Source organism: Prinia subflava, chromosome 4 (assembly GCF_021018805.1).
Source record: "Prinia subflava isolate CZ2003 ecotype Zambia chromosome 4, Cam_Psub_1.2, whole genome shotgun sequence".
In the NCBI taxonomy this organism is placed as follows: Eukaryota; Metazoa; Chordata; class Aves; order Passeriformes; family Cisticolidae; genus Prinia; species Prinia subflava.
The window spans coordinates 39,169,145-39,184,478 of record NC_086250.1 but is presented as its reverse complement, the minus strand read 5'-3'; the positions used below and the strand labels follow the sequence as shown (position 1 = coordinate 39,184,478).

Here is a 15,334-nt window from a genome sequence, read left to right as displayed (position 1 = left end):
TAAGCAAGAGAATCTTACTTGAACTTTTGTGTTGCAGACTGTACAGTTTGTTCAAGGAATATTTGTTGAAAAATACGATCCTACGATAGAAGACTCCTACAGAAAGGTATGTACAAAAGACCACTCTAGTTTACAGAAACCTAAAGCTGTAGTACATACTGTCAAATATTTGAATCACTGCTTGAAAATGGGTGTGCCTCACAATGCCATATTAAACCAGATAACAAGTCTGAAATATAAATGTTCTCCTAACATTTGTTTAAAAGGAATAACTCAAGACTAGGTTTTTAAAATTTAAGCATAATACTTTGCTGTCTAGTCAGTAAAAAATGGTTATTTCATTGGCAGAGTTGGGAACATGGATTGAAAAAATACAAAAAACATTCTCACTTTCCAATTTTATAATATTTATTATTAGTTTGTTTGTGTATTAGTATTTGCAGGTGGATTTGGACTTAGAGGTACTAAGCTGCTTTGCTGCTAGAAAAATAGCTAAAAACAACTTCACACCCTTAGAACACTGGAGGCATCTATCATACTGTACTCATAACAATTTAACTGATAGCTAGATATGCTTCCATTAGATGGATTGTTGTTTTATTAGTAAGTTTACACAAACCTGTCGTAAATGAACAAGCATTTACAGCAAGTGGCCTGTTAGTTCCTCTCCTCCTGTCTTCAGCATGACAGGCTGAAAGGTGTGATTCTGCTTGCATCATCTTGAATCTCCATATTGCTCACTCTTCAGTCTCACCTGAGACCACGATTAAGATTCCAGACTAAGAAAATTTATATCCAAACTGCTACCATTAACCATTTGGTGCAAGAGATAAGTTTTTGGCTGTGTCAGTTTCCCAATCTGTCTTTTTTAGCTGAATTACTTTTCATATGCATTGACACACTGATGTTGCTTATCATGTGGCCACAAAAATGTTGGTGTCTATACCAGGGAGGCAAGATGCACAAACCCTAGCTGGGAATGGGCAAACTGCAAGACCTCCTCTTTCAGCACTGAACTACATTTGTGTTGGAACAAAGGTGGTGCGTTAAAACTGTTGCAACCTACAGTCACCAGAATCTCTTCTGAACAGAAGAGGAATTAGTGAGAGCAAAATAATAATTTCATACCTCTTTTCTTTGGCTTCATATAAACTGTATGTTGGAAAAACCCAAGTCTGTCCTAAGTATGTGGGCTTCCAGCCAAAGTAGAACTCTTATTAAAGACGAAATAGCAGAACCAAATTCTATGTTGACACCTTTTCTGTATTAGAGAAGCAAGAATTTTTGGCAGTATTTCAGTGTTTGGTGCAGGACTTTGCTGGGTAATGTAAATTACCAGTACATACCAGTATATACTCCAGTATAGGCAATAATTTACCCAGTAAATGACTCAAACAACATTTACAGGCTGATCTAAAGTGAAGTGTTTCCTTTGTTATATATTTACATTCTTTAGGTCATAGTAGAATCATGGCGTTTGCTGGGTGAATTTTTCCAAAGAGGGTTTCCATGGAGCCTAAAAAAGTAATGCCATCTTCAGAAATTTTGCTGTTAGCTAACTACATTTTTTTGTTGTAGCTGCTAATAAAGATTTATATTCCTTTCAGGTTTGTTCCTGAAATAACTAATAATAACACTGGGTATCCTTCTTTTCAAATCAGCCAGATTGTTCAAGTCTTGCTAAAGTCTGGACAACTTTATGTAATAGTCATTTTCACCTTCTCACTGTTAGTTACAATTCTAACTTGCTCCTTGACTTCAAAATGTATTGGTTTGGCAGTTGAAATTCGATGTTATTTATGTTAAATGTCATTTTATAATATTTAAAGTTGAGAGGATATGACTTATTTGTCTAAATAATTGAGCTTGAAGTCTTGAAACTTTATGCCTTGATTTACTCCCCAAATATTTCTTCATAAAGTGAGTAAATGCTGCTTAATTAGCTGAAGAACTTCAGCAACAATACCTGTTAAAATAGTCTTTATTTTTAAGGAATCACAATCCATAGGAGACATGGGGGAGGTGTGAGAGGAAGGGAAAGAGTCCCATTCCCTATCCCCACCTCAAATCTAGTTACAGAATACCAACTGCAAATTAAAGTGTGCATAAATGGAGAACAGGTAATCTGTTAGCTAAGAATTTTACATGCAGGTGAAAACAAGAGAAGTTTATCAATAGCTCGAAAGAAAAAAAAAATTAAAAATGTGGGTAGTCCGCTTGAAACAGCTTGAGGACACTTCCATGGGCTTTGCTACTCTCAGCCATTTCTTTGAGGTATTTTCACTAGATAGAGGGACTCTGGAATGAACACAGAAATTGTTCTGTCTTCTTAAGCCTTCCATTTTTTGCAAACTCTTCTAAGCTGGGTCAATTTTCTAATTAGTGTTCCTAAAGGCTTGTTTTGGGGACACCACTTTTAGTGGTGGCTGTTTGTTTGCTGTGTACTACTTATTCTCTTGTAGATGTAAATTACTATTAAATGAGCCTTAGTATGCCAATCCAGTTTTCTGGCTTTCACTTGTACTTTTCTTTCAATCTGTGATGATCCCTGAAACAAGTGGAAATTAGGTGTGCTAGCTGCTGATAACCATCATTACAAATTTAGCAGCCTCCTTTTAAATAATCAAAAATCCCTAATCACTTTGCAAAGTGGTACTTGGCTGCTGACACTGCATTTGAGAATGTCACTGGGGCTCTTTGAAAGGCTTCTTCCTGCTGTTTTCAAAGTGTATATCCATAAAGTCTTCTTCAGCCATTATGTTGCTTTATGCATTATGAATTTGATAAAAAAATCACAAAATTTCTGATGACTTTGGAGGGGAGAGTTGCAAGGGGGAAAATTCTAACCACATCTTTCTTTCCTGACAGCAAGTTGAAGTAGATGCACAACAGTGTATGCTTGAAATCTTAGATACTGCAGGAACGGTATGTAAAAAAACAACTTTACTAAATACTGATATACAGCATATTTAAAAAAAACCTTGAGTATTGCAGCAGAAAATAATTGCAAGTTTCCCATGAGCTTATATTCTGTAACAGAGGAAATAAATAGAGCATTTTAAAAGAGATTGTGCTCTTGATTTAAGTTTGTTGCCCAGAAAAAAAGTAGGACCCACTGGCCACTAAGATTTGATTTCTGTTGCTGTAGAGAATACATGCTTTCTTCTGATGTCCTTTTTCTTTTGTGTGTGAGATGTGCTGTGACATTGGGATAAAAATAGTATTGCTTCTGTCAGCTTATAGGAGCTCAAAGCAAAAGGGTTATGCTGACCCTTTGCATACTGGTCAGGATTTTCTCTGACTAATTCCAAAATTACTGAAACCAGTAATTTCCTTTATTGATTCCAGTGAGTGTAAGCTCAAGACTCTTGGAGTTTAGCATGTGTTCTCTGAAGTGTGGCAGTAATTTCGTCCAGTAGTAACTTATTTAAATTCCCTGTTAGATTAATACTCTGTAAATATATAGTAAGATAGAGTGGCTGTTTTCTAGAAATAAATTGCACTTTTCATCTGACATATAGCAAGGGACAGGGAGTGATTGATCAGGCACCAGATAGCCAAGTCACCAATGTGAAAGAGGCACATGCCATTCTACAGTTGTACTGGTAAGAGTGCACCAATGAGTCTTTATGTGCAATATCATAGTTGTCACTCAAGTCATGGAAATGTGACAAGTTTATTGAGTATCTCCATCCTCTAGTCCATCTCCTTGAAAATTAATGTAGAGTTTAACATAGGAAATTGGCTCGACTACAAAATTGGGTGTGAAAAGGGATGCATTTACTTTATGATCCATTTTAAGGACCTATCAGGATATGGACAAAATGTTGGTGTTAGAGATTCAGGAGGAATTTAGCTTCTGTAATCTATGGATTAGAGTGTACCTTCTACTGTACTTCTCTCCAATGAAATTACTCTAGTTTCTCTGAACTAGACCCACAGTTTACAGCAGTTTGTGCAAATAAAATGCAAATTGAATGCAATATCTGTATCCTTTTTTTAATTACAGGAACAGTTTACAGCGATGAGAGATCTGTACATGAAAAATGGACAAGGTTTTGCATTAGTATATTCCATCACAGCTCAGTCCACATTTAATGATTTACAGGATCTAAGAGAACAGATTCTTCGAGTCAAAGACACTGACGATGTAAGATCTCTAAAAATTCTTAACACTTGAAGTTTTCATTAGCTTGTTGTAGTGTACATACTGTGGCCAGGTAGTCTCCAAGTTTTAAGTTAAGATGTATGAACCAGTAGATGCATAGTACAGAAATGCAACTCTTTTTAGGTAAACTGAAGAAATGTAACTTGTCGTGTGTTATATGGAGAATTGTTTAATCTCTTTCTTTAAAATAGCTTAATTGAAACTGGGTATAACTTTATTCATTAGACTGCAGCAAACATTTCTAAAGCAACTATTGTTGTTGCCTTGATTACTGTCAGTGAATTTTTCTGCTCAAAATCCCTACTGCTTATGGTATTTTAAAAGCATAAAATTTTAAATTGTAACCTTTAAACTTACATGTTATGTAACTTTTATATTTTCCTGACTGTTCACAATTAAGTTCAGTCATCCTATTTGCACACAATTTCTATTATGCATATCTTAGCATTATTAAAGCTATAAAGTGAGGCTAAAACATTATATTTTATAAATGATGAAAAGAACTTTACAGCTGTTGGAGGAAGTGAATGCTTGATCTCCTAATAAAGGAAAGAAGTATTTCAAATGTGAAAACAGCGTAAGAGTGTGTTTTTAACAGAAACACCTTGTAGCATTCACGCAGAAGAAGTACCTCCTTGAAGAAAAAAAATAAGCAATGAACAGTTTTTAAGCATGATCATCTCATTTAAACTGTGTTTATGCAAACTTTGATAACTTTGATACATTTCGTACTGCATGTATCTGCATATGCTTCTGCTGTCAGCAGACACAGAATATATTAATCATTTCAGTTTCAGGGAAGTGTATTTTTCAGGGAAGAAGACTTTTTTAATACAAAACACCTTGCACTTCCTTGACCATAAGCACTTGCAGGTGTTACTTATGTTCTGTGGATTTCTTCTTGAAGCAATTTATTGCCCATTTTCACAAATGTAACTCAAAAGGTCAATATTTAAGTGTATGGAACTTTCCTATCCACAGCCTACCAAATTATAGCCTTGTTTACCATGATACTAGTTTTGTACAATAAAATCAAGATAAATGTGATGATATTTAAAATCTTACTTTGTGTGTTATCTTTATGCTGATTAGTGTCATTTTGCAGGTATTTCCTTAGAATTGTATTTTTCAGAAGACACCCCTCAGTTCTGAAAGGCTTTCATTAGTATCAGGAGAAAGATAATAAGCTTCAAGTTGCAACTTGAGTTTCCATCAGAATTCATAGAAAAAATTTTTCTTATGCCAAAACTTAGGCATAACTTGCTTTCTTAGTGGGGGAAATTAAATGGTCAAAATATCATAAACCTGGTGTCAGCACTTGAGTCTGTGAGGACTTCAGCTATGTCCTTAAACTAGTAAAAGTAAGGAATGGGGGGAAAAATAGATGATGACATTTCCTTGCTACAAAGCTCAATTCAGCATTTTCTGCAGTTGGGAATGCTGGTAAGGTAGCATGTTCGTCTTCTCTGTGTGCTGTAGCTTGCTAATAAGAACTGTGTGATAAATGCTGAGAGTAGAAGAATGGTGAAAGGAGCTTTAGCATCCTTCATCATGCTACCCAGTATAGGACACTAATTCCAGGATTTTGGAATTTGTAAGAATCATTTGGTAAATCCTTCAGTAGATTTCTTGATGCCACAAACATCTAAAAATGAAATCTCATTAAATTCTCTAAAAATAAACATGAAATTTGCTCGGTTGGCAGTGTACTGAATCCTCAGACCATTCCCCCTATTGCCATGGCAAAAACCAGCCAAAATGTTTCATTTGAAGATTGAAATATCACACAGCTGTAAACTTCAGTTTCAGATATACCAGAGCTTGATTATTCTGAAAATCAGGGTCCTCTAAGGAATTAGATGGCTTCTAGATTTGCATTTACATTGTGCCGTAAAAATTTTTAATTGTGTCTTTAACGGCATTGATTTGTTTTTTAGGTGCCTATGATTCTGGTTGGCAATAAGTGTGACTTGGAAGATGAAAGAGTTGTGGGAAAGGAGCAAGGTCAGAACCTAGCAAGGCAATGGAATAACTGTGCATTCTTAGAGTCTTCTGCAAAATCAAAGATAAATGTTAACGAGGTATGGCGTTTTACCTGTGGTGGGGAGAGGTGTCGGGGTAGAAGAATGGGAAACTGTCCTGATAGCCATTTACTGTTTGTCAAGGAAAAACTAAAAAAAATCATGAATAATATTCACTGTAATGGACCAAACTGTACTCTGCTGTTTTGAGGTTTATGGTAAGGGATGTATTTAGCTTTGACGTGGGAATTTTCAAATTGTATTGATTTTAGTGTAATTAGTGTAATTTTCAAATTATTTTTGTATGAATTTGGGATAAATATTTCTCCCGTGTTCCATTCCTTAGTTGATACTATCTCGGTCAACTGAGATTGTACTGCTAGACTTCTTTTTTTAAAGACCTTTAAGAGAGTAAAGTCACTGAAACAATCTAAGTTATTTGGTGTTAACACTATTTGAAATGGTAAGTATAAAACATTTTATTAAAAGTAGCTGCTCTGTAAAGTAAAAGGGATGCAAAAGCCTTCCTACTATGTATATCTACTTGCTTATTAAACAGGAGCTAGACAATTAATCAAATTGCATACATTTTGGGGATTTGCCAGCATAAAGAAAGGGATACAAAAATTTAGAAAAAAAAGCTGTGTTAGTATTTACATTTCTGAAACAGCTTGAATTTTATGATAAATCCTACAGTTCATTAGGTCATCTGGAAAACATTGCTGGCAGCCTCAGTCAAGTTGAAAGGGCCTCTGCAAGACTTGCAAGTAATCAAAACAGTATGGTGGTTTTAACACAGCTGATTTTTAGAATAAGTAATGTCTGTTTAATTAGTTGGGAATTTCTGGAAGCCATTGACTTTTTTTAAAACTTGAATTAATCACCGTGGCTGTATAAAAGTCATATGGTCAATAAACTAGAACTTCCAGCAAATACTATAAGCCCTTGTTGGAACATTTGCTGCTTTGCAGCCAGTGCTTAGGAAAGTGCCAGGATGGCTTTAGCATGAGGGCTTCCTTAGTTTATGAGATGCACAAGTAATTGGAGCAGTGTCAATTATGAATGAAACAGATGCTGTTGAAATGTTGTATGTTGATTCGTTTTAAATTAGCCTTTCAAAAAAATCATGTTCTCGTTAGAATTCTAGGAGACTCAAAGTGTGAGAGTCCCATAAATGAGTTACTTTTCTAGGCAATTTTATGCTTCTGTCATGCTGTAGGTCTAGAGAGACAGAATTAGTTCTTTAGATTTCAGTATATTTTTAAGTATCTGGAAATGCATGATCTCATTCAAATACAAGAGACTATTACCGAATATGTAGGGTATGTGAGTTACTATGAAAAATGTGTTGTTAAAACTTACTAGAATTTTCTTTAAAAGAATATCCTAAGAGTGATTTGAGTTAGACGAAAGCAATGACCTGTTTCATGACCTTACTGCTAAACTGCAAAGAAATACCATAGGGTAGTTGATCACTGTGGTATTTTTCATGTGAGTTCAGATGAGTTTGATCCAGAGATTAAATAGCTGTGGGTTATAGATGTCTCTCCAGTTTGCTTCATTGAAGCTGTAGAACCCTTTGCAGACAGTTATCTTAAGCAAGCAAAAAAAAGGCAACCAGTTATTAACTAAGTATACAATTTAACTTTATAGTTGTGTGGTAAATAAATATTTTCAGGGGTTCTTAAGTATGTGAGTGCATTATGTGTGAATTTTCAAGGCTGAAGGTTATAAGAGAAGCCTCATAATATCTGTAATCAACTGATTTCTCTCTTTTCAGATCTTTTATGACCTTGTGCGACAAATTAACAGAAAAACTCCGGTGCCTGGAAAAGCACGCAAAAAGTCATCATGTCAGCTACTTTAATGCATAGCTGTACTGTAGCTCTGAGCCAGGTAAACATTTTCAATTTTTCTGTGCATTATGGCTATTCAAAACAAACAAAACAACAACTAAAAAACCCTAAACAGCTGTGGGAGCTGTTGATGCAGAACAGTATTGAAAGTTATTGATTTACATTATCATAGAAATGTTTCTTGTCTTTATTTTGCCATTTCAAAGTCAGAACTACAAATACGTGCAACGTACACTGTTCACACTAGTCTGGGGGTTTTTTCAAGCTTTAAGGTGTTGGTAGAGCTCAAATTAAGAGTGTTTCCTCTGATACATCAAAGCTTTTGGAAATACAGTTTTCTCTTTTAAAGCCTGATAGAATATGCCACAAAAGCTCAGTTATCTGGAATGCACACAGTACAGTACTATAGTTTGCATGCTGGTGTCTCTTTCTGCTTTCACCTCCTGCATATGCTTGTGTGATGTAATAGGAATTTAGCTTCCTTTCTTGAGACTGTGTGGGTATTTTGGAGGCCGAATTGTATTTAGTATATTTGGATGAGAAAGGTGATCATTGTCACACTCCAAGTATTTGACCTGAAGTTATTGGTTACTAGATCAATTTCTTACTTGTTTGCAGTTGGCTAAATTTCTACATTACTTAATATGTGCACAAAGAATGGTGCTGGAAGATAAAGTAAGCTCCAGCTTGCTCTTTAAGCAAGCCTTTCCAGAAGTTAGTCAGGAGGCATGGATTTTTTTTCTGGAAATGTGTGTTGTGGGGGTGGGTGGTTCTGGGCAAGTTGTTTTCCTCCTTCCATCTCCAAGCCTTAGTATGGGCAGTGGTCTGTCCTGATTGACCTGACATCATCAAAGTTGTCTCTCTTTCCTTCAGTGTTATTGAACATACAGTGATACAGTTCCTTCAGTAGTGGGATCCATTATTTTGTCCTCCAATAGACCTGTTGGAGGTACTGAAGGATCCTAGTAGGACATCTCACTGCCAGAAATTGTAGGCTTTTATTAATAATCAGGTAGTGCCATATGTAACTTTTTTGTTGTTGTTTATTAACACCTCCTCAGTTTGAACAACTTTAAACAGTAAAACTAAGATGGTTCCAAAAGCATTAGCTGAGGGTGGCAGAAATGGTTGCTCCATTTCCTTCATGGGACTTCGAATTCAGAAGCTTCGGTCCTTCAATTGTGCTTGTTCTTAAACCCATGGGAACTCCTATGCTGTAAGAAAAACTAGTCCCATCAATCAACTCTTACTTCTACAGTGCATCCTAGATTCCTCTATGTATGTATCCTAATCCAGTTAGGATGATAATTGAGATAGTTTATTTCTATGTGTACAGAAGTGCATTATTAGAGAAATTTTAAGGTTGTTTTGTGTTTGTCAAGAACTTTGCTAGTTCCTGCTGTAGCTGTTTTAAGCAAAGAGCAAGGACAAATTGTTGTTACTAATAATAACTCATTGTTTTGTTGTTACAGGTCTGAAGAACTGTTGCCCAATTCAACAGTGCCAGCATTCCAACTTTATTAAACCTACCAACATCTTAAATGGACTTTCCTGTGGTGGTACCCTTTAAGAAATGGATGAAAGCTACATCAGTTTGCACATTCTATCACTTTCCAGTGTCATGAGAGATTTTTACTTCTAAATATTCTGTGTATGCAACTGGTAAAACCAGAGCCTACATCCAGTATTACTGATAAGAGACATTGTTCATCCACCAATGTTGTACATGTATGAAAACTGTGTACTGTATACTTCAACAATCCCCACTTTCTATTGGAGAGTACAATAATGTAAATCCTAAAAGCACCACTATTTTAGCATAATAAAAGAAAGTCCAAAGAGCTCCTATATAGACTACTCCAGATAACTTTGCTTCATCGGTATTTGTAGCTTATTGTAACTTTTTTAAAGAAATACAGGATCATCATCATCATCATCGTATTGTACAAAAGCGCTTTGATTAACACAACGGCTATATAGTTTTTTAATTTTAGGAAAAACCTGTGGAGACAGTGACCTAGTCTTTAAGAGTCCTTTCAGTATAACGTCTGACTAAAGACATGGCCTTTAATATCTGTTGGGAAGGAAATGTCCAGACTTTTCAACCTTTTATTGTATGTTTCCTTTTCCTTGTTTACATAGGGAACAATGTTTATAGTTGTGTGTACAGTGGGGGTCTACAACAAGAAGTGTATATTTTAAAACAATTTTTTAATGATTTAACAATTTTTTGTAAATCATTTTTGGGCTTCTGCAGCTGTAGATTCTCACTGTGAATTCCCTTGCTTGCTCATGCATAAGTGTATTTGCAATACCAAATATACAGGTTTAGTACTTTTGCCTGTTAGTGATTGTTTTACATGTGTAACGTTTTGGTTGAGATGTTAAATGGTGGAAGAGTACTGTGGATGTGAATGTGGGAAGTAATTTTAATCATGTGTAATTGGTCACAGGGCCTAAGTTGCAGTAATTACCTTTTGCTGATTTATTTAACAATGCCTTGTTGCTTTGTATGCATTAACGTTTGGGTGTAAAGATTGTGTGTATATCCAACAGGGAGCCACAGTATTTAAATTGACCAACCTAATGTTACAACTGCTTTGAGGTGGCCAAATGTAAACTAAAAGCCTTAATTAAAGTGGTGCAATTTTGTATGACTTAGCATCAGTAGTTCAATAAATTTGGATTGCCATGCAAGGGCTTGCATTACAGTTATACTACTTGAATGTTTTGTGTTTTAGTAGCACTAGTCAATATTGATTTTTAAATCTCTCACACAGTGCAGATTCATACATTTTAGGATGAAGAGGAACCCCAATGTCTTTGTTTTCTGACAAATACATGCCATAGATATTTCTTCTAATAATATCCCATGTGTTAGTGTGAATAAATTTCTGACTGAATGAAATTTCTGGACTTGGAATATTCCAAGCGCTAACAAAAGGAAAAGTCTAACAGAAAAATACCTGTCTTCAAAGGTTACACTATCAGTGGCTGTTTTGGAAACTTGAAAATATGTTGCCTGCTGTTTGCCTTCTTTCCACCGAGAATTAATTGTTAAAATTTGCTTAGTCTAGCAAAAAAATTATCTTGGGAGACAGAATGCTTTTTCTGCATGAGCTCTGCATGAGCCAAACCTTATTTTGATTGCTTTTAAGGAAATCTGCAGAAGAGCACTCTTGCAGTATTGAGTGTAGAATTTTTCAGACTTGAAATAGCTGTTAATAGTGTTGGACTGAGAAGTGGAACACATGGACTAGATGATTTCCTGATCTTGTCTGTGCTGCTCAAAATAATTGTCACACCCAAATACTTGGTACTTCCTGTTTCTCTGGCACAGAATTATCAGAGAGCTTGTTCTAATTTATTCCTGCAAATTCAATCAGATTAGTTTAGCTAATGCTGGTAGGCTTTGAGATAGTTTATGTTGCCCAAACTGAATTAAGGAGCCCAGCTGATCCTTCCTGCTTGTAGTTTCATTAGTCATCACCATTGTTTAATGGAGGTAATACACTTCTACTGTGCAGAGCCAGATTTAAGACTGAAATTCCTTTTCATTTATCATTAGAAACCTTAAGATGTGATCATCCCCATCCTGCTTGGTCCCCAGAGTAGAGGAGACTGGAGCACTAGATGCCCTAGTTCTTTTTTCACAAGGTAGCTACCTTCTTTGGTGAGCTAATCAGAATTTTTCTTCCCTTCATTTCCAACCTCTTCTTATTCAGGTCTTGTAACACTTTGATGTCCTGGCTGTCCTTTTATTGGTCTTTTTAATGTGTTTCTTTTTCAGGCAGCTGTACAGATGGCATTGGGTGGGAGTGAGAGAAAATTCTTTGAGAACGTCATAGAAGGGGCCTTGGTCTGTTCTTGGTGTCCAGCCAAAGAATACTATTGACAGGGAAGATCAGGCTTTGTCCTGAAAAGCTCTGTACTGAAGCATTCTTGGTGGTTCTCTTCTTCAGCATTAGTGGTATTCAGTTGGATCAAACTCTTAAGGAAGTAAAATTTTCAGAATTTCTAGGCTTTAACATCTAAAGATTGTGCTAAAGACGGGAAATACGATCTCCCCTCCCTGTATTTAGAACTTACGTCAGATGTGTAAAGCCAGCACATTGTAACCCAGGTAACACCTAAACCCTGATATTCTTGAAAATTTAGGCAAGCTTCAAGGGAGCAGTTGTCCCACTTGTTAACGGGAAGATGCTTGACAAAATGTTGCTAATGAAATGATAAAGTGTAAAGAAAAACACGTAAGAATTCTCTTCATGTCTAAATAATTGTGGTGTAAAAGGTTGTTGCTGCTGAGGAAGTGAGCTCCCAGTTCCCCATGGGAATTGGAACTGTGCAAGCAGTTACCAGCTCTGGATTCAGAAAAGAATCCTGTCTGCTGAGATCTTTGAACAAACTTTTACGTATCTCCAAGACAAGTCCAGTATGTACCAATGCTTAAGAAGTTCATACTAGAGCTACTTGTACAGAAATGGAACACTTCTCCTAAAGCTTTGGATGAAAACATGCATAACTCCCATTTAGAGAACTAACACAGGCATTTTTGCAAATTCAGTGTTAATACACATGTTACTGCTTGTAAAGTTAAGTTATGCTTACAGTGCACACTGCTTTGTTTCCTCTCTAATCTGAAACTGATATGTCAGTATTTAAAGTCTGAGCCTTCTATGGAAAAAGTAGTACAGAAGTATTATTTAATGGAATTGCACTCTTCATATCAGGACTCTTTCCTTGCAATATAAATTTCTCTTATATATCTTACCTTTTCCTAGTGCCCTTTTTCATTCTCAAATTATTCTGTGAAATGAATGTTACTTGCCTAACTTAGAAGACTATTTTGAGACATTGCAAGATGTTTTCAGATGTCAAAACAAACGAAGTGTAAGCTCAAATTACTACTGCTCTCCTGCATAAGAGAATTTAAATTCCAGGAAAGTATTGTGGAGTTAGATATTACAGTTCTTTCATAAGACATACTGATTCTGTGATGCTAGAAATGAAAGGTGGCAGGAGTTTGAAATTTGGATTAAAATGTTGTAAGTAGAATTGCATTTTTTTACAGATGTAAGCGGTAAAGATGAGAATTTTTCTTCTTTTAAAATGCTGTCAACAAACAGGATGAATCAAACATAATGATTTTTTTTCCCAAGTTTTCTAATCTTTGCCAGTTTTGAAAATAGTTTGGTTGGGAAAAGGTTTGGCCACAATACTGTACTAGTTCTAGATAGACTTCAGTTTAGACATATCAACAGTAAAAACTTATACTAGATGTGAATACTCAAAAATAGTCTATGTTACAGCTATGTAGCACTTTTTAAATTCTAATCTGATAATGCAGTCAAGTATAGACAAAAAGCTTTTTGTTCAATTTTAAACTGCTGTTCCAACAGCATTAGGCTGTGTTTCAATTTATTGCTTTTATTTTGCCTGTGTGTGGGGAGGAGAATAAAGAAAAATAAAAAGTTGATTTTAAATATATAACAAAATGCAGTTGTAAATTGTTCTCCTTAGCATTAGAGTACCAGAGTTACTAATTTAGGTTTTTATTTCTGAATCTCAAGCATGTATTCTTTTCTTTCAAAGGCTTATGAACAACTTGAAGACTTCTAAAACCTTATCTACCTTTTCCATTTTATAAAATAAATTCTGCAATGATACTTATATTTGTGGAAGACTTTACCTTCTGAGTCTTGAACTAAAAGACAAGCAAAGTTGTTTCATAGTTTTGATTTAGTTCACAGTGTTTCAATATCTGGACTTCAAACAACATATAAATGTGGATTTTGCTGTGTTTTCTGTGTTTGGGGTTTTCGGGAGTTGTTTGTTTGTTTGTTTGTTTTAAATAACCTTCCAAACCATTTCTTTTCAGAAGTTTGAGTCATCAAGCAGAGAGTGACTTCCTGTTTTCAAAGAGTTGTTCTTTAGGGAGAGATTAGTGAATGGATAAAGAATGTCTTTGCAGTTCCACCATACTCACTTCAGTCTCAAGAGATCCTAATTCTGCCAAACAACAAGCTCTACAGCTTCAGTGTTTTAAGAAAGTTTGTTGCCACTGGGATTTTTTTTCTTTGAAGTTATGACTGGAGTGAACTTCATTTGAGAATCATTGTCATTTCTAATTAATTCATGTAATGTCTTTTGTTTACCATGAACTTGGAGGCATGGGGCATTTCTGCAATCTTGAATACTGAGTGAAATCCAAGTGGATGTTACAGTTGCTTCTTTTGTCAGTATACTTTACCTTTTCATACTATGTGGCATTTTAATCTTCCAAATCTAGTAGGGAGGACTTGGTAGCTTCACTCCCATACTAAGTACGAAAAAATCTCTTCATGTGAAATCACAGCTCTCATCAACTGGGTTTACTGCTTGTAATGCACCCAATAGCAACAAAGACCCTTGGCAGTACTGTCATGATTTTCAGACACAAATAAAATGAGTTACAAATTTGTCTCTTTCTTCTTCCTGTTTAATTTTTAAAAAATGGTTTTAGCTGAGCTGCTTCAATAGAAAGAGTATGAGAATCAATTTATTTTTGTAAGAATCTGAGCAAACATTTTGAGAGCCAACATGTATTTAAATACTAAGCAATCACAAGAACACCTTACTTAAATTCTTGAGATTAGTTTTTTAAAAGTTTCCTTACATTTAAATTTAAAAAAAATTACACACTTCCAGGAATGTGTTTCAGCTAAGACAAGATGGGCTAAAACATGAACCTTCTTGCTTCTCTTGCAAAAAGGCAAGGTATAGTGTAGTTTCCAGTTTTCTTTGTACTGAGTGTAGTTGTGCTGCTGTCACACATTGCACATGAACTTTGTTGAGCTCTGGCTTTTGGTAATTCTGATTAAACAATTCTGTATATGCAGATGGCGTGTATACAGCTTAGCAGGGCATTAAGAAAATTTATTCATGAGCTGTCTTAAAATGTATTTCATAAAGAGTAACTGGAGTTTGAGTTCAGGATATACTAGATTAAAATTAACCTAGTACATCCTGTAGCCTCTGTTAACTTTGGAGAAAAATAGGAGGGAGCAGAGGAACCTTAGGCACTGGCAATAAATCTGCCAATATTATTGTTTTCTGTGTTAGTTGTGCTGGCTGCAGGGCCATCTTTGGGTGTCCTACCTCTCAGGAGGGAGCATTGCTATCTCCCCTGCAGTTATTGTAACAACTGGAATTAAGATCAGTGTATCTGATGCAAATATGTGAAACTTAAGGACAGATTTACGAATTTTAATTATAAATTTGAATTTAGAGTCCTTTCTATCATTGACTGA

At 35.4% G+C, this 15,334-nt stretch overlaps 1 protein-coding gene across 2 annotated transcripts in view; it reads left to right on the top strand.

Moving 5' to 3' along the window:
- The window catches only part of RAP1B (RAP1B, member of RAS oncogene family), a 35,044-nt gene extending 20,539 nt beyond the window's left edge, over positions 1 to 14,505 (top strand). For both annotated transcript variants that reach the window (XM_063396503.1, XM_063396502.1), the window contains 6 exons: positions 38 to 106; positions 2,869 to 2,925; positions 4,010 to 4,150; positions 6,106 to 6,249; positions 7,970 to 8,085; positions 9,518 to 14,505. In XM_063396503.1, coding sequence (XP_063252573.1) covers positions 38 to 106; positions 2,869 to 2,925; positions 4,010 to 4,150; positions 6,106 to 6,249; positions 7,970 to 8,056 — 498 coding nt within the window. In that variant the 3' untranslated portion in view covers positions 8,057 to 8,085; positions 9,518 to 14,505. The remainder of the gene's footprint in view (positions 1 to 37; positions 107 to 2,868; positions 2,926 to 4,009; positions 4,151 to 6,105; positions 6,250 to 7,969; positions 8,086 to 9,517) is intronic.
- The last annotated feature ends 829 nt before the right edge of the window (positions 14,506 to 15,334 follow it).